Below are 23,211 nucleotides of genomic sequence, written 5' to 3' on the forward strand. Positions count from 1 at the left end.
CAAAACCTAAGTTCTAGATACCATATGAAATAGTAGAGAAGATTAGGAGAAATCTCCCTTATGTGTTTAGCATACACATAGGGTAGTTTATTTATAATGTAAGATAAGAGTTAAACCCTAAATACAGAATGGGCTAAGCCCAATTAACAGAAACACACAACTTAACATCTAACAAGAACAATGTTAGATAGCATCCAAATAACGATATGTGCTGTTGTATGATATATTTGTTTAATCACTTGTAGATGAACAGTATTCCTTATAAGTGCCATGTGGAACAATTCCTGCAATCCTTAAGCATACTGCTAGTGGGTTGTTGAATTCCATTCTGCTTGTCTTTTTCAGTTCTAGGCTGTTGTTTTATGATTATATATGGATATGAATATTTTTCCTTTCCTTAATCAAAGAAAGTAGCAGAAGTAAAAATTCTGCATCATGAGTTGAGTAGGCTTAGTAGTTGCATATTTTCCTGCTTAGGGCTTTTGAAATAACTTTTACCTCTTAAATTATATGCAGAGAGAACTACAGCGTGAGATAGAGCAAGCAGAATCAGGACTTCGACCTTCTCGGCGTGATTTTTCATCCTCCACTCACAATAAGTAAGCTGTTAATCAGTTACACAAATACGGTGTTCTGGATTTAAATTAGTTTCTTTGTCTACTCTGTTGGAAAGAATGGATGAATTTTGTGCTTTTCCATGGTTATATATTTGCTTCATGGAGTTTTGTGGGTTTCTCATTCTATAGTAACCCTAGGAATAGATTTCGTGAAAGAGAAAATTAAAGATCTGGTAGTAAAGGGCGTAAGAGCTGCTAGTGGAAGCATATAACCAGAAATACCTTCCTCTAGTTTGGTTCACCAAGTATAGTTTTTTTGGATAGGATACAGTACAGTTTTAGGCACCAGCTACAGTTCTTTCTAGATGCAGTACAGTTTCAAGCAAGCTCTCTACGATCTTATAGTCGTATTTTCAACTAGATGATAGTGGCCGTATGAATGCAGAAAATGTGGATGGAAGCAAGGTTTCCATGGGTATCAACAGTTTTGTAGTGATGATCAGACTAGCAGATTTGGATCCCAAAGAATGGTTGAGGGGAACCAAGTGGTATCAAGGATCAAACTCTTCAGCACTTGGCCATAAAGCATAAGCCAAGAACTAGTCTATATATCTTGTTGGAGATCCCACTAGAGATATGGTTCAATTATAGTTAGTGTTGTTAAAATCACGAGTAAACTCGCAAACTCGTACAATCTAGCAAGTTTGCACTTCCAAGCGAGCTAACATGGAGACTGGATCGGAAGTTGGGTGGATCAAAGTGATTATGCGAGGATGCTCGATGGATCGGAAGATTGTGCATTGTGTAGATATTTTGCATATTGAAACCAAAGGAGAAGACCCACATGAGGCACGAGTTTCACAACAACCATTGTTGACACCACCAATGCACTCATTGGCGGTCCCACCTTTGCACTTGTCGCCACCCTTGCAATGGCAATCCCCTGCGATTGTCACCCTCGGGATTACTTGTGATTGTCGGCCTCACAATTTGATAGGCTTTTTTAGTCAAGAAGTCGATCAACACTCTCCTCCTCTCAAGAACACAAACAAAAGCAAAATAGTATGTGTATTATTGCTGTATGTATGAATCAATGTACAATGTCTCACTCCTAGGAAGCCCTCTCTCCCTCCACGGGAATAGATATCCAGTCTATACCCAAGTATACAAAAGAATTAACTAACCCCCTGTACAACACACACACCCTATTTATAAGGTTCCCTCCTTTACTCACTCAATAACTTTCAAACAGCCGTTCCGGCTTCCTTAACTTTAATACTCTCACAATCCCATGTGATTGTCGCTCTCGCTATCGGCAACTCTCTTCGTCCTAGTTGTCCATGCTCACCACCCTTACTATCTTTGGTGCTCTCCACCCTTGCTCATCACCTTCGCTGCTGCCTTATGTTCTTCTATTCCTTTTTCTATTTGCACCTATGTTGCTTTTACTCTTTTGTGTATTGTCTAGGGTTTATTTTGAATTTGAAGAAAAAAGATGGGATGACCAGTTTTTATGAATTTGTAAATTTATTCATTGTTTTATATGGGTGTTTTATGAATTATGAACTTTTTTAATGATATTATTAATTATGAACCTATTCTATAAATTATGTATGAGTTATTTTTATCATTTATATTATTTTTAATGATACTTCTTTTTATAAATATAAGTTTTCATCAACTTTTTACGATGGTGCTAGAGCCTATCCTAACATAGTATGTTAGGTCCATCATGACACCCTTATGTTATTAGACTACATACAAATATCTAATCTCACACTTGCGATTCAATTTTTAGTAGAGAATGTGTTGGATATCTACTAAAGATATGGTGAAGTTATAGTATATAAGTGGGTGTCACCTTATAAACCAGTCTTGTGATGTTTGAGTGAGGCTTAAAAGTCCAGTTTCTGAGAAAATTCATTTAAGTTCTACTTGTGAGAGTGATAAGATTCTAAATTTAAATGGGAAAGAGAATATATAAGGTGATGCGAGTGAGAAAAATGAATGCTAGAGATGCTGAAACCGATGAGATCATCTAAAATATTCTAAAGATGACATGATAAATATTTCTCATATTTCTGTCTAGTTGAAGCTCACTTAGCTATAAACTTGTTAGAATAAATAATTTATTTCCCAACAAATAAATAAAAACCATACAAATTCAGTTTTACCAAAAGCAATCTTTTAAGAGAACTCGACGATGTTTGATAAGTAGGAGAAATTGTTAGAAAGGTAGTTGGAATGATCATTAGCATGCTAAGCGTGTAACAGTGTCTTCTGGGATAGAGGCAACGCTGGTGCACATAGGGTGAAGATGTGACCAGATTAGTGCATTTGGGACTCAGATAGGAGCAATGCATCTTGGGCAAAGATGAGGCAGTACATTTGAGAGAAGTGTTATTCTAGCAAATTGTAGTCAATTTTTTTGAAGGTTGGTGAGAATTTGTTCATATAGAGAAGTTGACTGCACCTGCAAGTGATTTCACCCAAAAAAAAATTGTTTAGAAAATTAGAGTGGCAAACCAGATTAGGTAATAGAAAAATGGTGAAAATCATGCTAGAAAGAAGAAATGAAAGAGGGGATTAATTGGAGTTCTATTTTTTTGGGGAAACTCATTAGTGGAATACTGACAAAATAGGTCACGAGCATATTGAGAGCGAGAGAAACGGATGCAAGAGATCATATTGGTCTCTTGTTTGCTATCATGGCATTGGTGGAGGGTGACTTCTAGCTGTATTTTTGGCCTTTTGGCGCAGTAATGGCAGTTTCCTTCCTGTCTCTTTTTTGGTTGTGTTGTTTTAAGTTTTGTTTTTGTCTTTCGAAGAATATCATTGTCAGCTCTGGTTATGTTTCCTTCCTAATGAATAATATTTATTTTTCAAGGGGGGAGAGGGATAATTATCTGTAGAAGTGGCTTGTAATTTTGATGTGGCCTAACATGTGACCTGACCTGAAAATCCCATGCCATGGTCCAAGAATCATTTTAAAAGTTTGAGTCCTTTTCTATTGGTCTCTTTGCTACTATTACATCCTCTTCTGTTGTGTTTTTCTTAAAATACTTGACTCATTGTTAGTTTCGAGGCTGGCATTATAAATTGCTTCATGTGGTTTTCTGGGTTTCTCATCTTGTTTCAGCCGACCCAGGGATAGATTCCGCGAAAGAGAAAATGGAAGATCTGGTAATGAAGGGAGCACTAGAGCTGGTAGTGGAAGCTTACAGTCTGAAATTCCTTCCACCAGCTCATCAATTGTACCCTCACCGACTATAGTTCTTTCAGGATCTCGGACATTCACGGGACAACTTCCTACTATTTTACAGTCGCGTGACCGACAGGATGACACCGGCAGCATGTACGAAGAAAATGTTGACGGAAGCAAGGATTCAGGGGACACCAGCAGCATTGGAGATCCGGAATTAGTCTCAGCATTTGAAGGCCCGTCTAGTGGATACGGTTCTCAAAGGCACAGTTCAAGAGGAAGCAAGTCAAGGCAACTTGGAGAACGTAGGGACAGAGACAGCAGACGTGAAGGGAAATGGGAAAGGAAACATTCTTAGCTACTGGGCATGGAGTTGTGCATTAGATTAGGTCTCTGTGTGTATATAATATAACAATATATACATGCGCAAAACCAAACCGTGGGAATGGACATTTTTACAACTTTAATTTGGGGAATTCTGTGCAGAACCTTGGGCAGCATGTCTCTTTGGTCTTGCTACATGGTTAAACAGTGTTGTAGATTAGTATGTATAGCTGAATTAGATGTTGGTCCATGTTTCTGTTCAATAGTTTGGAGAACTGACAGATTATTCACATGCATGTATGCAAGATTAGATCATTTCCCCTCCAACCACTGTAAATGATTGAAATTTGATTGTGACTGTAAGTTTACCCTATGACCAAATTTGTTTTTCATCTGTTGTAATAGATTCCTGGAAATGAAACATTTTACCGTTGTAACCGTTTTGATTGGTGTTCAATAAAGTAGATGTTGGATACCAATGTTAAAGTTAGCTAATTCGGCTTACATGAACTAAAAATGAGTTATTAAACTTAATTCACTTTTGACTAGCAAGAAATTCTATATGATTTGATCTATCGCTTAAAAATGTCACTTAAAAATGTTTTATTTTTTAAATTATTTTATATATTTATTGAAGTATGAGGTGAATTGATTCAATTTATTTTTTTATATAAATATAAATTGTTTGCATATTTTATTAAATATTATTATAAAATTAATAGTTGAAAATATTTAAAAATATTTTATTGTTTTGAATATTATGTATATTTAGTGAAGAACAATTAATGTGGGTTAATTCAATTTTTTTATAACAATACAAAGTGTTTACTTATAAATATAGTAGTGAAAAATTAAAATGAAAATTTATATAATTTGAAAAATAAATAAATTAAATATTTAAATTATTCAAATATTATAAAATAATATTTTTGTATTTAAAATTTTTCAATTTGTCAATCTGATGAAATAATTATAATAAAAAATTCATAAAAAATGATAAAAGTTAATAACAGTTGTTGGTGGATTACCAAATTGACTTTTAGTATGGTTGAAATCTATTTAACTTACATTTAACATTTTTTTTAGTTTAATCTGATTCGAACTTGTTTAGCTTGATAATTTACGTCTTGAAATTTATTTTGACATTTCTATTGTTGGAGAGGGTGAGTTTGTATCATAGATTTCCATCTAAGATAACAATGGAGGAATCTAAGTTATGCAATTGCTTTCCGCTACCATAAATGTTTCCAGGCATGGGATCCCACTGTCATTGCCTCCACCTGCTCCGACACCATCCTGGCCAACTTCTCCCTCCACCCTCTCCTCCCACAAAATCACTGGCTGAACCAAAAATATAATATATTTATACTTACAATTTGTGGAGTAAATTCAATGTTTGTTATATTATCTAAACTACAGTACAAGAATGATGATCAAAAACGAAAAAAGAATCCTATTGTTCAGAAATTAAAATTGACGAGTTTGAGACTTCTAAATCAGGTTGTAGAAAAGAAAAGAAATGAAGATGCAAAATTTTGACATTTCATCTTTGTGAGTTTCTCGAGTTAAAAACTCAATACATCAAATTATAGAACTGATTCTAAGAAGAATTTTCGAAAGCCGTTCTTAATAAAGTATAATTGACAAAAAGAGAAAGGGTAAAGATTTAGAAAATTACATTGGTTTAAAAATATTGAAACTTTATTATTTTAATATTAAATGGTTTTAATATAAAGAATTTATTACAAATGAGTTTTATTATTTTAAAACATTACTTTTTTATAAATATTTTTTTAGAATTATTTGACTTCTCTTTAAGAGTTCTCATCATTTGTTTATCTAATTGATGGTTTAATGGTTAAATAATCTGATGGAGTGAATTGGCTTTGTGTGGTTTGAAGTTGTCTTATGGGTGTTAAGTTGAAGGATTGAAAATCTGGCAATTTGAGTAAATTGGTATTCATTCAGACACCTAAACCTATTCTTGTATCATTCAGTGCATCAGAGTTACCAATTTGGTCATTTGAACAGGTTTCTGGTTCACCAATTCAAAGTGTTGAAATTTTTGTTTTCTGGTATGGCGTTTAGCAGCCCTAATATGGCGTTGAGTGATCGATTTGTAGTGAGGGTCTAGGAGCATTTCAGCTCCAGACCGCTGAGCACTAGGTCTGTGTCACTGAGTGACCAAAACTGTGAATGGTTTAGCGTTGAGTAATGACAAGGTACTGTTGGGTGTCAATTACCACTGAAGATGAAGATGAAGATGCGAGAGCTTTAGTGTTGAGTGCTCCATGTTGTGGGGGGTTTTGCACTAAGCGTTAGTCTGAGTGTTAATGGTTTTTGCGATTTTCTAATTATTGTTTGTTTTGAAGTGATTTATATATGGATTCAATGCATGCTTATTTTGAATCGTTGATGCTTTATGGATTGTGGACATGTATGGAGTTTATTTAAGGCTTAAATGCTTACTTGGTCCCTATGTTCAGTGGTAATTTTCAGTTTAGTACCTGGTTTTAAAAGTGCATACATTGCATCCCTAAGTTTTAAAAATTGTATAATTGAAGTCCTATCCATTTAACGGTGTTAAAATTGATAACATTGAGGTTACTGTAGATGTGAGCTATGCAAGAAATGATCTCGTGGCAAGCAGAGTTTGGGTTACGTATATATTAAAAGTTTAGGGTTTTAAATTGGGGAAATAAATCCCCAATTCTGGTTCTCTTCCTCTCGTGGGTTTGCAAACCCCAATCCCCAATTTCCTTTTCTCTTCGTTCTACAATGGTGGAGCTGGTTTTTAATTGGGGAAATAAATCCCAATTTTGGTTCTCTTTCTCTCGCGGGTTTGCAAACCCCAATCCCCAATTTTCTTTTCTCTTTGTTCTACAATGGTGGAGCTGTGGGTTGCTCCTTTCTCTTCCATGGAAATCTTAGCATTGCTTCATTCTCCCTTAAGAAGTCGTTTTGTAAGGTGTGAGGTTGATGACGGTCTCTGAGAACGAGTGGCGTGTTTCAACGGTTCAACCATCGAGTCTCTGAATCGATACGGCAACGCTTGGTTCCTCCCTCGCTTGGATCGGACCATTGGTTCTCTCTCCTCCAAAACGCCACTGTATATATCAACAACCACCGACCTTTCTTTCCATTTCTCTTGATTTACTTTTTGAGTCGTTGACTCAATACCGAGTCCCCTCTCTTCCTCCGAGTCGGACTCGTCTTTTCCAAAGACGACTCTCGCCGCTTTTATAAGCAAATCGAGAAAATTACTATCGCATCCCTGAAATGACGTTTGAACGTCGTTAACTTCATTGTTAAGATTTTGGTTGTCGTTAAGTTTCTCTGAAAGTTGAAAGCTCTTACCTAGAAACCCTTCTTCTTGCTCTTCTTCGATGTTGTTCTGAAGCGTGGCAGAGACCCTGTCGGTTCTAGAAGATTTTGATTCTGTAAGGGAAGAGAATCTGAGATTCAAATCCCTTTGCTGGGAAAGGATTCTTGTTGTTCTTCTCGTTGTTTTGTAGAGGGTGGAGTGGACGAAATTATGTGGAGAATCTTGAAGAAGCACATTTGGGTCTTCGAATAACCATGACTTAAGGAAGCCATGGGAGCAAAGAAAAACTTTTATTTTTTCTACCAGCGCAACGGTTTTATCGATAGAGTTTGGGTGAAATCTATGCTTTGATGATGTGAGTCTTTGTAGGGAAAGAGAATTGGAAAAAGATTCTAGGCAATAAAGCCTTTATTTGTTAAGATTTTTCAAAATGATTAAAATTATTACCTTTCGTTGGAGAGAGAAGGTGATGGTATTTAAATTTCTCCACATTGGATATGTATTTTTCCACATCAATTAACATTTAACGCCGTTTCTACCAACTTAACGGATAGGAATTCAGTTATACAATTTTGAAAACTTAGGGACCTAATGTATGCACTTTTAAAACTGGATACTAAACTGAAAATTACCACTGGACATAGGGACCAAGTAAGTATTTAAGCCTTTATTTAAATATGAAATTGTGATGATAATAAGTTTGTTTTTGTTTATGGATATGATATGTGTTTGGTATAATTTCATGGATCTCGTGGGGAGATTCTATGGTGGCATTTCTGTAGAGTATGTATTGATGTAGGGATTCCGTATTGGGGGTTATCTTGACACTCTAATAGTCATCAAATCTCAAGTAGAGAAGGGTGAGGTATGTCGTGAAGAGTAACAAGAGGTCCTAATTTAGGAGTTTTTTCTTAGTTATAGATGATTGACAGTCTAACCTTGTGTGTGGTAGCTTGGATGATCAAGTTTAGAATGAATTATTGTATGTCTTATATTGATTTATTTACCTGTATTATGTGCTTACTTCTATAATATGAGGATGATGTTAAAACTTCTTTTAGGTTTTTATTTCAGTTTTTGTAACTGTGTGAGATGGGATTTTCTGTATTCCAATAGTAAAACTCAATTTGGATACTTTTAACGAGTTTAATGTGGATCTCACATTTTTATAGTTTTACTTAAATTGGTTAAACTTTAAATTATTGTTGAAGGTTTGTGCCTCAAACTTTTGTTACTTTTTGTTATTCCCTTTACATGATTTTTTTTCTTCCATTATATATTTGCCTAGACAAAATTAGTCCTACAACTGATTATTCATCTTGAAAGTAATTTGCTCGGTCTAATGCTTTGAGTTATCTATTGTAGCTCAGTTTTGATACTTTGCCTTTGAGGTCCTCCTAGAGGAACTTTGTTTGTGGGATTTTATTCTTGTTACAATTTAGTAACTTGGATCTTTTAGTGACACATTTGTGGTCTTGTGTTAAAAGAAATAAATGGGTCGGAAAAAAGGATTAAGATGTGCACATCTTTAAACTATAAAAGAAACTAGTACATATAATCGTTCAATCGTGATAATTGTGTGGTATTCTGAGCTTTCTTCGGAGTTTTTCTAGTTTGTAGGCTCCATTCTATACCTTATAGTATTGGTCAAGCTAGCAGCACACATGAAGGATAGTCCTAATTGGAGGTGAGCTTCCCTCTAACTCCTCGAGCATCCCCTAACAACTTTAACTTGGTGTCATTAGCTGAGTTGATCACGTTGTTCTCCCAAGTTTAACTTCATCTTCAGGCCGCTCCACTACTGTTTGCTGGGATATGGTGTTGATGAGGGACGAGTTGGTCGACAGGACAACTTTTGAACTCGTCACATAGCAAATTCTTGCTTCTTTTGGGTTTGCTGGTAATAATGGTCCTGTGTAAATCAACACAAGATTTCAGCACTTCCCATCACTTCTCAATATGGCACGTTACTTGCAATGTTAGCATTTATTCAATATGTAGATAAATTCATTTATTTTATGCTTGTAATATAGTTTTCAACATTTGTAGCAGTTTATTTTTATCTTGTGTCATGGTAGGACTTGGATTTGATAATCTACTCATATTCCTTGGTAGCCAAGCTCCTCCTATATAAGTCGAGAGGCCGAGGTCATCCTTTGTAGTTCAAGCTTTGAGGTCAAGGTCACCCTATGCAAGCCAAGCTTCAAGACTAAGGTCATCCTATATCGGCTGAGCATTAAGGCCGAGGTCATCCTTTGTAGGATAAGCTTCGCGGTTGCGATATTTGTGTATATGGGGCTCGTGTTCAGATTTGAAGGAGCGTTCGTGATTTTCTTTCTTTCTACATCGAGTTGTCCTACTTTTTCCTCTCGGAGCTCGGCACTGAAAAGGTCGATCTCGGCCTCTACTGGATTCTCGCTAGGCTATAAGGCTATGCAAAACTCAGCTAGCCTTGCTTCGTGGCTAAGGTTAAGGAGATGATCTTTTAAATTTTTTGCAAATGATAGTGATGATTGCTTTCATCATCCTCTCAAATTTGGACCTGAGCTTTCAATGGGCTGAATAGGAACATCCTTCTATATTGTAGTGACTTCAAGCCCTGGTGCTCCACACCTACATCATCAACTAGTATAAAAGATCCAGAGGCATTTTACCTATGAGGGATACATCCACATTTTCAGTGTCATCACCATCATAAAGAGGGAGGACGATACTTTTAGGACCATTGAAAAGCTTCTCATGTTGGCAAGTTTTGTGCTTATGAACAACAAATCAACACTTAACATTGGTAGTAGGAGTGTGGTTGCGACCGAGGAGATTCTATTGTCAGTCAGCTCCTGTCGATTTTTGTAGGTCAACTTATTGTTGGATGCACAAGGCCTCAAGCTCGATATCATATTGTTGCTCAACAAGTTAACTAGGTGTTGCTTGTTACGTTGTTTGTTTTGTTGGATTTACATGTATATGGATGTCGCATGATTGTCATTGAGTTGGACCCCGTCTTGCGAGAGAGTTGTGAGTATCAAATGATCTTACTTGGATCTTGAGCGTGAACTTGCGAACAAATGATAAGATCCTAGTGGTGGTTTGATTGCTCCTTTTGTTCGAAAAGAGTCTTCTTGCTGTTGAGAGGAGAAATATTCACTTGCAAAAAACTTGCTGACACTCAAGTCAGTAAAACAATTAGGAATTTTTATATAATCCAATGTATTAGTGTTTAAGAGAGGGTGTAAGAGTGAGTATTCCTTGAAGAATACTAATTATATTTATAAAATTAACATAAATTCTAAATCTATGTTTCCGTTAAAATAATACTTACTTAAAAGTTATAATAACAATATAATAAATAAATAAATAATAACTGTCACACTCTTTAATCTTAAAAAATTCTTACTGTCGCACTCTTTTGAGAATTGATTAAAAACAATAGTGAACATATTATATAATAACTGAATAATACTAATAAAAAGCTAAATAAAACTTAGCATATAATTATCAATATTAGTTCTATTATTATGAATTTGAAATTTATTATGATTATGAAATTTCAACTTAAGTTTATTGAATGCTGTGATTTAGAAGTTTTATTTTGTGTGCTATATTTATTCGTGTATAAATATTTTTTATGAAATTTTAATTTCAAAAATTTTGATTAAAAACATTTTCCAACATTTAAATATAACTTTAAGAAAGATAAAATACAGTCTATCAGAAAATAAAACTGTAAACATAACATTGTATCATAATCAATCTTAAATTTAAATTGTATAACATAATTTTTCACATAAGTAATTTAAATATATACATATATAATGAAACATAAAAAAAAAGTGAGATTTAAATATAATTCAATTTATATAATAAAATTTACATCTACTTGTTCATCACCTTATCTCTAATCCATGTATATTATTTGACAAGTGACAAACCAAGCTGTGTTGACATGTGAGAGAAGCATATATACCTGCATTACCGTAAGTATATATAATAAATTTATTGAGTTAATAATAATTGCTTTAAAAGTTATATAAGAAAAAAAAAATATTTTGTTAAAAGTATACTATTTTAACCTTCAGTGTTTAAAATTAAGCTTTTATCTGTATAACCAAAAAAAAAGATTAAACTCTTCTTTGAATCAACTAGCTGCCTAGTTGATATTCATTTTGAAGATAAATTATCTTGTCATGTATCAATTAATAAATTGGGAAAACTATTGAAAATTCAAAGTAATAAAATAACTATATATTAACCTAATAATCAAAACATAAAATGTGTTGAAAAACTTCAGTGGATATGGGCAAAATCTAAATGTAGATATCACATTATTTCCATAGAATTGAAGAGAAACAGGTTCAAATTCAAACACATTACAAATTCAGCAACTATTATCATGGATTCAAGTTCCTGAAGGACTCTACAATGACAATTTGTTTGTTTAGCTTAGATATTCAGAATTATAAATCTGTTCTTGTTATGAAATTCAGCCAATGGATGATACAACAGCTATGAAAAAAAACAGAACCCTTTTCAGAATGAGGTCAATTCTAGAAAAAAGTTCATTAACTTGATATTGTTTTGTGCACCTTAATTGTACAAGCATCAGAATGCTAATAATATGCTGAAAAATTCACAAGAGAGCAATGCAGGGCACTAACTTAAGCTGTACATTTTTCTAAGCATTGCAGATAAACAAAGGCAGAAAATTCACATTTATGATGGTGCTTACACATGCATTTTTGTCTTGTGTTCTTCACATAGAATGCCAGAAACCTCTTCTCACCTTCCTCCTGAAAGGTTTACATGCCTGGATACTGAGGTCCACAGCTGCTGCAAGTGCCATGAAGATGGCAGCATCCTCGACGCATGTCACGTGCCGCATTGCGAGTTGGACCAACGGTTTGCTTTGCTTTCCTTCTCCTTGAATCCTGCAACTCATGACAAAACCTCCAACCAATGGACTCAGTCCACCAAAGTCTCCACTGCTTTGTGGACTTGGTATTGGACTTGCTGCTGCAGTTACAGTTCTCAGATGTTTCTCAGTGTCTATGAAAAACTCTCCACCCTTTTCAGCACTTATGTGTATTTCAGACATGAGGAGTTCACCTCCCTCTTGAGCTTCAGATAAAAGATGGAACTTGCAGCAAACGGTATCTCTGATGCCACGCTCACGCCATGCTTCGAGCTTTCCCCATGGATGCCAGCTCTCGGATCGGCCTGTGTCTGGCCGAACAATCAACCAAGACCCTGGGTTGGATCTGGCAACCCAATCACAACCTGAAGATGGAACAAAGGGAGTTGTTATGAAGGCTGCAGCGACGGCCGAGCCAGAGAGATCGTGTATCGTCACCTTCCACCCCTTTCTTTCTCTCCTCTCTGTCTCCAAGTTAGAAATCTCGTTAGTAGAGCCTGTCCAGTACGCACTCAACGGATCAACCTGGGAAACCCTGTCATTCCATAACTATCAAAAGTTTGATCAACAACAAATGTTTAGACTACCGTTGCATATCCTAAGATATCAGGCCCAACTGACAGAAACAACAAAGAAAACACACTACCAATTTTCTACTTCAAATACTGATTTGAGGCAGTGATTTAATTCCTTGGTCCAAAAATCAGGATTCAAGTTCTTATTAAGATAAGACTTTATTAATTTAAGCTTCCATTGGAGAAGACTCGTTAACTACATCAGTCCACGTATATATCTTGGTAAAAGTGTTTTGTCTGAGCTTTAGGATGCAAAGAAAAGTATAAGTAACACAAATCTCAGTCATTTTAGAAGAAACCAATGGTTGATATTTAACACATCCATGATCTCACAATGATATTGATTTCAATTTTAAAACTTGAATGCATGTTATATGAGAACAAAATGGTGACTTTTAAAGATTTCTGAGAAGGGTCAACATGATTGGAAGTGAAATAGATTGCAAGTTTCATATCACCTGTCCTTACTAAACTTGCAACTGAAGATTGGCTGCTTGATAGATCCTTGCAGTTGAACTATCTGAGGACTCAATGTTGTGATATCTTCAAACTGGAATACATATCTAGGGTCAGGATCTAGTTTCACTTTTAGATGTAGCTCGGTACCCGGCTTTCCATTCTCCTGTTTGTTCTTGCCAATACCTATCCACCCATTAAAAAGAATCAACGGCTTTCCTTCACCCCACTCGGGGTCGACGTGCATTTTAAAGATCCCTATTTGCTGCCTTTTGATGCCGACTCCGCAATGGGAGGCCTTCCTCCCTGAAAACACAGCAATCTCCAAACAACCATGAGTGTTGGAGAAGCATCCAGGAGCTAACAATGCTTTTAAATCAGACTCCTCGAGGTAAAAGCTAGAGGCAATGTTCTGAGTGTCAGGTGGAACTTCTGCAGAGGATATCACAGGGACTGAAGATGTTTGAACAGGAAAACCTCGAAGCCGAATCTCACAAACACAAGGTAGTGAGAGTGTTTGAATTCCAGATTTTCCGGTGTGCAGTTCAATTCCAGTCCATCGCAACCCCAGAGAACCTATTGACAACCTGATGAAGGCCTGAGGATCCATGTTTGTCAGAATTGCCACCCCATTATTGCTTTTAAAGCACTAGTTCACAAAATGTAGATGCCCTGGGAAACATAAGACAGAAACAAGGATTAGGTAGCAAAGAGAAAATTAAGCATGCATTTGTTTGATTAGTATCAGAAAAATTACCAAACAATTAAAATTTATGTCCTTATACAAGCCATGCCTGAGAAAAAAAGAAATATAGCACAATGAACCAATAGTGATGGATAAGCAAATATTTACACCGTGTTGTCCAATTTCCACATGACTATATGCTGATATCAAAAGAAAGAGACTGCACTTAGATTTAGAGATTCTATGTCAGAATTTTCTACATTACATTAGAGTCTTCTGAAGGAGAAACAGATCCAGAGTTTTCAAATAACATAATTTTGTTTCATGCCAAAAGTGCAGTGGAAAATGATATTATTTCAAAACATTTATTCAAATGACAGTTAAAGTGATTGCTATGAAAGGAACAAAAGTGGTATTTACCAACTTTGAATTTAGATTCTTAAAACACCATAAAACTACTGTACCAAGTATACCATTCTCTAACAGGTGAAAGCTCATTTCTTAGTAAAAGAAGATGGAATATAAGCTGGCTTTTCAAGGGGGCTAAACTCTGATCATACACCAAGCAATCAGTTCAGGTCACCAATCAGATAAATTTTCTGTTTTTCTTTGACTTTAAGCAAAGATATTAATCAAACCAAATCATGAGTATGACAAATTAGGTAGAAGGAAATTAACAGAATCAAATAACTGATCAGGTTAGCTCAAACCCATTTGGAAGTTATGAGGCAACCCTCATCTTTGACCAAAGCCCCAATCACATGTTAATATGCCAATCTTTGAACAAAATCAAAAAAGTCAATTAGACCTTCCATGTTTTTTCTATCTATTATGAAGAATATTAAAATATCAATAACACTCATGCCCCCAAGCATCTCTCTCTTCAACCTAAGATAGCTTGCATTTCCAGAAACCAAAAGCACTTTCCAATTACGAGACTTCTTACAAGTTTACTTACACCAGAGTCAGAAGTTAGCAGTATAAGTATATAATCATCCTCAACAAAACTCAAGCACCCCATATATCAAATGAATTGAGGAAACAGAACTGAATAAACCAATTCCACAAACTCAAGCACATGAGAAATTTTTGCAATGAACTTAAAACTGTTACAGAAGCAGTCAATTGTGATGATGCAAAAAACTCTCAACAAACAATTCATCCAAGTCTGAATTTGCAATACACAAAAAAGCAGCAGGTGGAGCTCAAGAACAAGAAACAGAATAAAACAAAAAGTCAAAGTCATTAGGCACATAAAAATGCAACTTGAGCTCACCTAGTTCACACATAATGCACCAAACTCCCTTATCCTTTCACACAGGAGACAAAACCTTAAAAAATACATTGGCTCAGCCTCACATGCATAACAAGAAATCCCAGAAGGAAAAAAAACAGCAAAGTAAAATAAAATAAAACCAAAAAAAAGAAACCCAGAAAGAAAAAACAGGTTTTTTAACATGACATACAAAACCCAGCTGAAAAATCTCACCTTTTGCAGCCTCCAAATCCCAAAACTGGAAAAGGGTCGTTCCCAACAGAAGGGTGTTGAACAAAGAAAGCAAGAAAAGGGAAAAAGGAAGATGAAGGTATATATTATGAAGCAGAAGATGATTGTGCACAGATCACGAGGGTAATAACCCAAAAATCAATGAATGTTTGCACAATCTCTTCTTTTTCTGTGGCATGCTTTTGTGTTTTTGTTTATGAGAAAGAGGGGAAAAAGAAGAGAAAGATTGAATATAATAATATAATTATTAGTTTAATAATTCACAAATTATGATCTCTACACCATTTCTCACGAAACAGACGGAGAAAGTAAAGGAATCACATTTGTTTTTTCTTTCTTTTTAAGACATTCCAATATACATGATTATGGAATTTTGACAAAAGAATTTAAGGTTTAGTTCTATTTTTAAGAAACACTCCAATGTCTAATTTTAGTCTTAAGATTTTTTTATCTAACTTCATTGCCTTTTAAAATCATTTCTTACTTTATGTGTATAGTAAACTCTCAAAAGTTAAATACTTTAGACAAAGAAAACTTGATAGAATAATTTCATTATTATGATTATAAATAAATTAAATCCAAGTCAACAAATTATGACAGGACTAAAAACAGTACAATTAATTTCTTACTATTTTTAGTTTTTAATTTCTTTATAAAAAAAAAGAGATAAAAAAGTTATTTCTTATGATAAGTAGGGAAACATTTTCTAAACAAATTCTCCATTTATATTTTTAATAAAAGTAGGACGAAACATGATTACTTAAAATGAGGTGTAAGCTTAATTCTTTTTCCAACTTTTGCTTTTGAACTTTTAAACTTTTATTTTTGTCCCCTAATTGATTAGTGATTCAAATTAATCTATTAAACTATCAAATTAGTCTACAATTTCTTAAGATTATCAGTTTTTATTTTTATTTTTATTTTTATTTTTACTTTTACACATTGATTTTACAAGTAAAAGCCCATAATGTCAAAATAGTGTAGATTTTGTGATTTTTTAATTAAAAGCTTTATTTATGAATTAAAAACAAATTTCTCTACTCTTTATTTTTTTTCTACTCCAAAAAGATATAAATAACTTCCCAATTTTCAATAAAGAAATTTCTCTACCTGAAAAAAAAAACTCTCATACCTAAAACTTCCATTAGTTATTTGATGTTTGTTGAATTATAGCCTGTCTTAATTATTTAATAATTAATTTAATAGATTTGTCTTGCCAAACCAATATTATAGTATTTTATAATTAAAAATTAAAAACTTCACAGCTGTCTTTAGAAGAAGAAAAAAACTTTGAATATTTAAAAACAAATGATCAACAACCAGAAGCTTGTATACGAAGTATGAACAGGAATAACTGGGAACTTGGATTTTGTGAAAGAGTCTGACACTATAGTTGGAAGATAGAATCATAAATATTAAATACAAAACATTATCTTATATAACACGTGAAACAAAAATTAAAATAAAATAAAAATAATTTATTGATAAACTAAAAAAATTATGTGTTGCTCAGAAATTAATTTTAATTTGTGAAAAAAGTTTATATTAATTTTATAGTCTTTTTAATAAATTCAATGAACTGGTCGTGAATACAGCTGTAATGAAAAGAGAGTGTAAGAAATGAAGTTACGAATCGCTATCAGATGCATGTGCCTCCCTTCACCTGTTCCATAATCTTCTTTTTCTCTCTCCTTTTTCATTCATTTTTTTAGTGTATTATACCAAAACTTGTTTTGTTTTATTCAAATATAATTTTGCAACTGTTCAATCTCTACTATTTATTTATGTCCATGTTATTTATCGCAATTAATAATATCATTTTTTAATATATATTTTTTATTCTTGAAAATTATTTTTCTAGCACATTTTATATAATTTCAATATAATGTTTAATGATTATTTTTTGGTTTTAATAATTATTATCATAACTATTTTGTTTTACTTATAAATTTCTTATCTTTATTTCATTGTTATTTAATGTTTTTTATGACATATTTATATACTTAAATTTTTTATATAGAAATTTAACATTAAAAATTAAGATGTATATGTTTTATATTTTTTATTATGGTTTTTTTTTTCTTACTAAAAGATTATCTAATTGATATTTTAAATAATAAAAATACAACTCTATATATATTGGTATTTTATTTTTAAATAAGGTCTTATTAGACATCGTTCTTATCATTTTACAAATTTTATAATAAAGATGAGCATAATATTAATATCTCAAATGTGAATATAGGATTGAAGATGAAATTTTATTTAAAAATAAAAATAAAACAGTTAAACTCGTACTTATTTTCCTCGCATATAAAAAAAATTAATATACATAATTTCTTTTCAAAATTATCTTTGAATTTAATTTCTTTTATAAAAGTACATAATTACTAACTTTATTGTAACCTCTCTATTAAGCTTTTAAATTTTAGACATTTGTACATCAAATTAATATAGAAAATAAATTAAAATATATTTTGAAATTTGCTTTTGTAATTTTTATTAATGGTTCAAGAACTTTTAAATTTTCAAAAATACGAACTCGTAAACATGACTATATGTATTTTCGTTATTATTTAAGATAATATATGCTATCTCACTTTGATTTTCGAAAAATTTTGTCTGAGAAACTGTGAGTTATCATGGAATAGGCGTCAATTAACAGTGTTTGAATTGTTTTAGATTAATATTTGTGATTTATGTTGACTTAATATGAAAAAAAAAACTATTGTTTTTAAGTATTTTAGAGATTTTAAAATGGTGAAAATAATATTTCGAAATTTAAATATAACGTCTCGTTTTACTTTGTTCACACTGAAATAATGATGACTAGTTTTATTAAACTTTTTTTTCAGAAAAAAAATAGCTTTTTATTCTTCTAAAATTATCCAATATTCGAATTTAGTTTTTGAACACGTTATTTAAACTACTTCTCTTGTCAAAAATATACATTTAAATATTAAAATGAAAACTAAACTTCAAAATTTTAAAAATATTAAGAAATGTATTGTCTATTTTAAAACACAAAATATGACTCAATAAATTGATCATAATATAACATCACGATATACAAGAAATTCACTAGAAAGCATATTTACAAACAGAATAAAAAGAAAAGGGATACGTTTTAAAATTTGATAAAAGAAATAACTTAAATTAATAAATATAGTTATGACTCATTAATTAACTTTATCACAGGTTTCCATTAAAATATGTTCAACCTAACAATAAATAAATGATTGGAGTATTGTTTCTCGTGTTTAGTTTAGTTTTTAAAACATCACATTATCATTAAAAATGCGTTTTTTAATGTTTATAATTAACTATCTCACAAAATAATTTTATAATTTTCCAAATTCAAACGATTTTTTACCCAAGAAAAGTAATATTACTTTTACTAAATTGTTTAATGTGATTAAAAAATTAAAATGGTAATAAAATTATCAGTTTACTCCTGTATTTCCAAAAACAAATATCATTCAAAATTTTGAGAAATATTTTTTAAATTGTTTTTACTATTAATGTTGCAAGAGAAGATGATGCACCCAAACAACAATGGCTTTAATTTGTAGCACATTAATACCCTTTTAACAATTTTCAAAGCAATCTAATTAATTTCCTACACGATTTTATTACAGCCATAAATATACAATAACTAGATTAAGAAGCAAACTATTTGTCTTTTAATACAAAGTCATTTCTGAAAATAACTTGTATAAACAAAGTTAATTTGTGATGTTTAATTGTTAATTAATCACAATTTATAAGTGATTTCTTCTTGTTCTTCACTCTTTGACAAATTGTGTACAATTTGACTACTAATAAAATATGGTTTTGGTAGGTATAAACTTGAATGAGAGAGTTTGGTTTTGACCTTTATTAATGGCCATTGAAAAAAATCTTTGAAATCTAAATTGCAAGTTGTTTGCATGAATTTTAATTTCCCACAAAGAATCTTATAATGTTGCTTTGAATTTTTGTTTGTTTCGTCAAAATAAGTGCTTATTCAAGTAACATGCATCATGGTCTTATTGTATAATGTAATACTTAGACAATACTCTCTTTTTTTCAAATGTAAAACAAAGATTAGTTTATAGTAATATTCTTAATCACATGGGATTAGCTAATTGGGTTTGTTTCAAGTTTAATCACTTTTTGAAAGAAAATATATTTTTCTTCGTGTACTCCCTTCATTACTATATGCAACCCATATTAGCATAGAAAAAGACTAAAATACCCTCGTACTGTACCACGTTACCTTCGAGTACACTTTAATTTTCAAAAAATATTTTCTTAACAAAAATTTTTAACAACTTTTTAACAACATTTTAACAACATTTTAACAACGTCTACATGATAGTTTGTGATTGGTATGTTTCAAATACTTTTTAAAATAAATTCAAATAAATCAATAAAATAGTAATACATGATTAGTTGTCAAAATGTTGTTATAAAAATTTGTCAACATACCGGAGTCCTTAATTTTTATTATCGTTGTACTCAAGAAGGAAAATAAAAAATTTATTCCAAAAAACTCTTTTAAATGTATTTCGTATATTTTGAAAAATTATTTCGAAAATCATGTTCTTGAATGCAAGTCATGGAAAGTTTGTTTCAAAAATTTATTTCAAAAAACTCGTTTTGAAATATGTTTTGGAAAACTTATTTTAAAATTTCAAAAAAATATTTAGAAAAATATATTCCAGAAAACTCATTTTAAATATATTTCACGAGTTTCGAAAAAATTATTCTAAAAGTTTTATTCAAAAAATCCCATTTTAAAAACCATATCCTAAAAAAATTCTAAAACAAGTAATTTGGAAGTGATTTTTATAGAATAAAATGATCATTTAAAAAATTATGAAGATACAATTAAAAATTATATGAATACAAGAAGAAAAAGCCTAAGAAAACAATCATAGTCCCATTATTGAAGAAAATATTTTTAAATTTAAATGTTATGTATAATCCATGGACAAAATCGCATTAATTATATATGTACCATTGTGTCATAACAATTTGGAAGAAAAAACAATGACATTTTAGGTAAGAAAGGTATGTTTCAAAACATCACATGCCTTAAACACAAACATGGTCCAAAGAAGTAACCAACATAACCCAAACAACAATTTGTTAAGTATAATTGTGTCATTAAATTTTGAAAGAAAAAACAAAACTTTTTAGGTAAGGAAGTAATGTCCTTAACACAAATACGATGGGGTCAAGAAAGGCAATTGCTTGCTTTATTTCTGTACTTTATTTTCATAATTTCCTTTCACACCTCTCACTGACAGAATAATACCAATAACTTTTTAAAATCTTTTCATTTCCGAAAACAACCTTAAGAAAGTATTAAAAACTTTTACATTATATGTTTTAAAAATATTATAAAAGTTATATTTAGAAAAATAAATCTTTAATTATTTTAAATTACTCATTCTGGAATTCGTGCTATTCAATAAACTTATATGATAATAATTTCGTTGGCTAAAATAGTAAAGCCTTTGATTATTATTTTTTTTTCTCATATTTGGGTTGACTTGAACAATCTATATGATCTCAATTCACAAAATAAACTTTTAAGAAAAAATAATAATAAAAGGTTTTTAATTATATGCTTTTGAGACTATTTTATAATATATTTGAAATTATTTAAAAAATATCATCATGTAATCAATCCTATGGTAAAAAATATAAAAAATGATAGAGTTAAAAGTATAGTAAGACGTAATTATTTGAATATTAAAGGGTTTTAATCTAAATGAACGAATTTTATTATTTTAAAACATATTATAGAGTTTTCAATAATTTCTCTCTATTTTGTCTAATTGAAGAACCAAGACTACAAGATTGATTCTTGTAGCGAGCTCTTTAATTTGGATCGATTAGTTTCTCTATCGCGTAAGTTAGTTTTCAACTCCTTTTTCTTGTTCACTCTTTTTCATGGTGAGAAGGAAGTTGAAAATTTTTCAAAAGTTGATGTTAACTTCTAGGTTACAATTAACTCAAAGAAAACACAAACAATTTTGTGGAGTAGACCTTCAAAGTTTTCAAGTAAACTTTTTTGAAATTAACATAAGGTATTTTTTCAAATCTTTCATCTAAATACATGTTGTCTGAGGCACATAAGATTATTGGATTTATGTTTGATGACACTTGCATGTGGATCTTTAATCCAGGTAGAAAGATACACAAATTAACCAATAATAAGAAAAGGGTTTTTGTCATAAGAAAAACACATGAAGATTTGAAGAAAAATCTTTTTCAAAAGGGAGGGTATGATAACATATCCCTACAAATAGACTTTTGTGTTGGAATGGATAGTCTTTCAAACAATTACATCCAACACAAGACAAATAAAAGCTTCAAAGATGCTCTTACTCTCCAAGACCTTGATCATTCATTTGATTTAAGGTGTATAATTCTTGGGAGTTATATTTTTCATCTACTCACTATCATAACAGTTGCTCTAACTTGTGTTATAAGATTGGTATTTAACGCCAGCGGAAAATATCACAATGACTCCAAAGAAGATGAGAAAGTTTGCCTAAGTTCAAAGTTGAAGTTTTGAGGGCAAATCCTTTTCAAGAGGGAGAAATGATGACATACCCCTTAGCCATGGTCAAGCATCTACAAGAAAAGTGAAGTCATCCATGAAGATGGTCTAAATTTTGAGCCGTCTTTGGAGCCATCATGGAGCATAGCTTGGAATAGTATAAGTTTCTTTAAGCCATGTATTTTGGCAAAATAGTGTAGATTTTTTTAGACCATATATTTCAGCTAAGTACGTAGGTTTGTTTAAGGTTTTTATTAAGGTCTAACTAGTATAAGATTTTTTCTTAAGCTAGACTTCCAAACCATGTGAAAAGTATGTGTCATGTGTCTTGCTTCCATTGGAGAGGATTTCGTTCTAGTAGTGGTCACATAGCATTTTAAGAATGGAAAGGATTGTGATTTGTGAGTGGCCACATGTCCTCCCCTCATTGGAGAAAATTTGTGGACACTTGTCCCCTCCTTAAAAGGCCTCATTTTTGGCTAATGAGTGAAAATGTGGAAGATCATGCTTTTAAGGTTTTTAAGAGACACCCTTGCCTATATATAGACGTGTCTTCTCTCTTGTAATCATATTTGATGTTGAGTATAGTTATGCTGCCCATTTTTTTACCATATTACTCATCTTAAGATCAAGACTAGAGCACCCAATGAGGCAACTCTAGTCACCTTCCTCTTTGAGTTGACCTAACCTCTCTTAGATCCTTCAAACACCACACCACCACATATGGTTGTGAGCTTCTAGCCTTACAAACACCATAACTTTCACATTTCCAACCCCTATCCTTGATGATCCACTACATTTCCGCACCATATATCTTCAAGGGACCATCTCCATAGCATCTTTCTAGCTTTAGCCCAACCGAGCTTAGGAGATTGTTATCAGGGTTTAAGACCAACTACCTGGAGATGGTAATAAAGGAGACTGGTCGATCAAAATTATTTTTTAATAATGGACAACCTAAGTTTCCCCTCTACTGGATTGAGCAATCTAGGAGGTTGACCTTGTGGACCAAATCCGCTATGACACCCGTAAAGAAAGAGTTGATTGATCTCATCAATCAGCTACCCCTTCGCATCCCCTCCCAAGACCTCATAAATCTATTAAATCAGAAGCTT

At 32.2% G+C, this 23,211-nt stretch overlaps 2 protein-coding genes across 9 annotated transcripts in view; one reads left to right on the forward strand and one right to left on the reverse strand.

The window, feature by feature from the left end:
- Nucleotides 1-4,527, forward strand: part of LOC108347374 (uncharacterized) — a 47,266-nt gene extending 42,739 nt beyond the window's left edge. For 3 of the 6 annotated variants that reach the window (XM_017586569.2, XM_017586570.2, XM_052868195.1), the window contains 2 exons: nt 517-599; nt 3,697-4,527. In XM_017586569.2, coding sequence (XP_017442058.1) covers nt 517-599; nt 3,697-4,117 — 504 coding nt within the window. In that variant the 3' untranslated portion in view covers nt 4,118-4,527. The remainder of the gene's footprint in view (nt 1-516; nt 600-3,696) is intronic. The other 3 variants (XM_017586571.2, XR_008245181.1, XM_052868194.1) reach the window with 3 other exon arrangements.
- A 7,414-nt stretch (nt 4,528-11,941) lies between these two features.
- On the reverse strand, nt 11,942-15,779 carry LOC108347651 (uncharacterized). Of its 3 annotated transcripts, none has more exons than XM_052868425.1 (4): nt 15,523-15,779; nt 14,106-14,142; nt 13,351-14,020; nt 11,942-12,852 (listed from the first exon to the last, which is right to left on the reverse strand). In XM_052868425.1, the coding sequence occupies exons 3-4, from the start codon at nt 13,956-13,958 to the stop codon at nt 12,159-12,161; spliced, it is 1,302 nt and encodes a 433-aa protein (XP_052724385.1). In that variant the 5' UTR covers nt 13,959-14,020; nt 14,106-14,142; nt 15,523-15,779; the 3' UTR covers nt 11,942-12,158. The 3 variants fall into 3 exon arrangements, with proteins under 3 accessions (XP_052724385.1, XP_017442526.1, XP_017442525.1); XM_017587037.2 differs by lacking the exon at nt 14,106-14,142 and adding an exon at nt 15,310-15,364; XM_017587036.2 differs by lacking the exon at nt 14,106-14,142 and having other exon boundaries at nt 15,523-15,777.
- Between the last annotated feature and the right edge of the window lie 7,432 nt (nt 15,780-23,211).

Source organism: Vigna angularis, chromosome 9, assembly GCF_016808095.1.
Source record: "Vigna angularis cultivar LongXiaoDou No.4 chromosome 9, ASM1680809v1, whole genome shotgun sequence".
Lineage (NCBI taxonomy): Eukaryota > Viridiplantae > Streptophyta > Magnoliopsida > Fabales > Fabaceae > Vigna > Vigna angularis.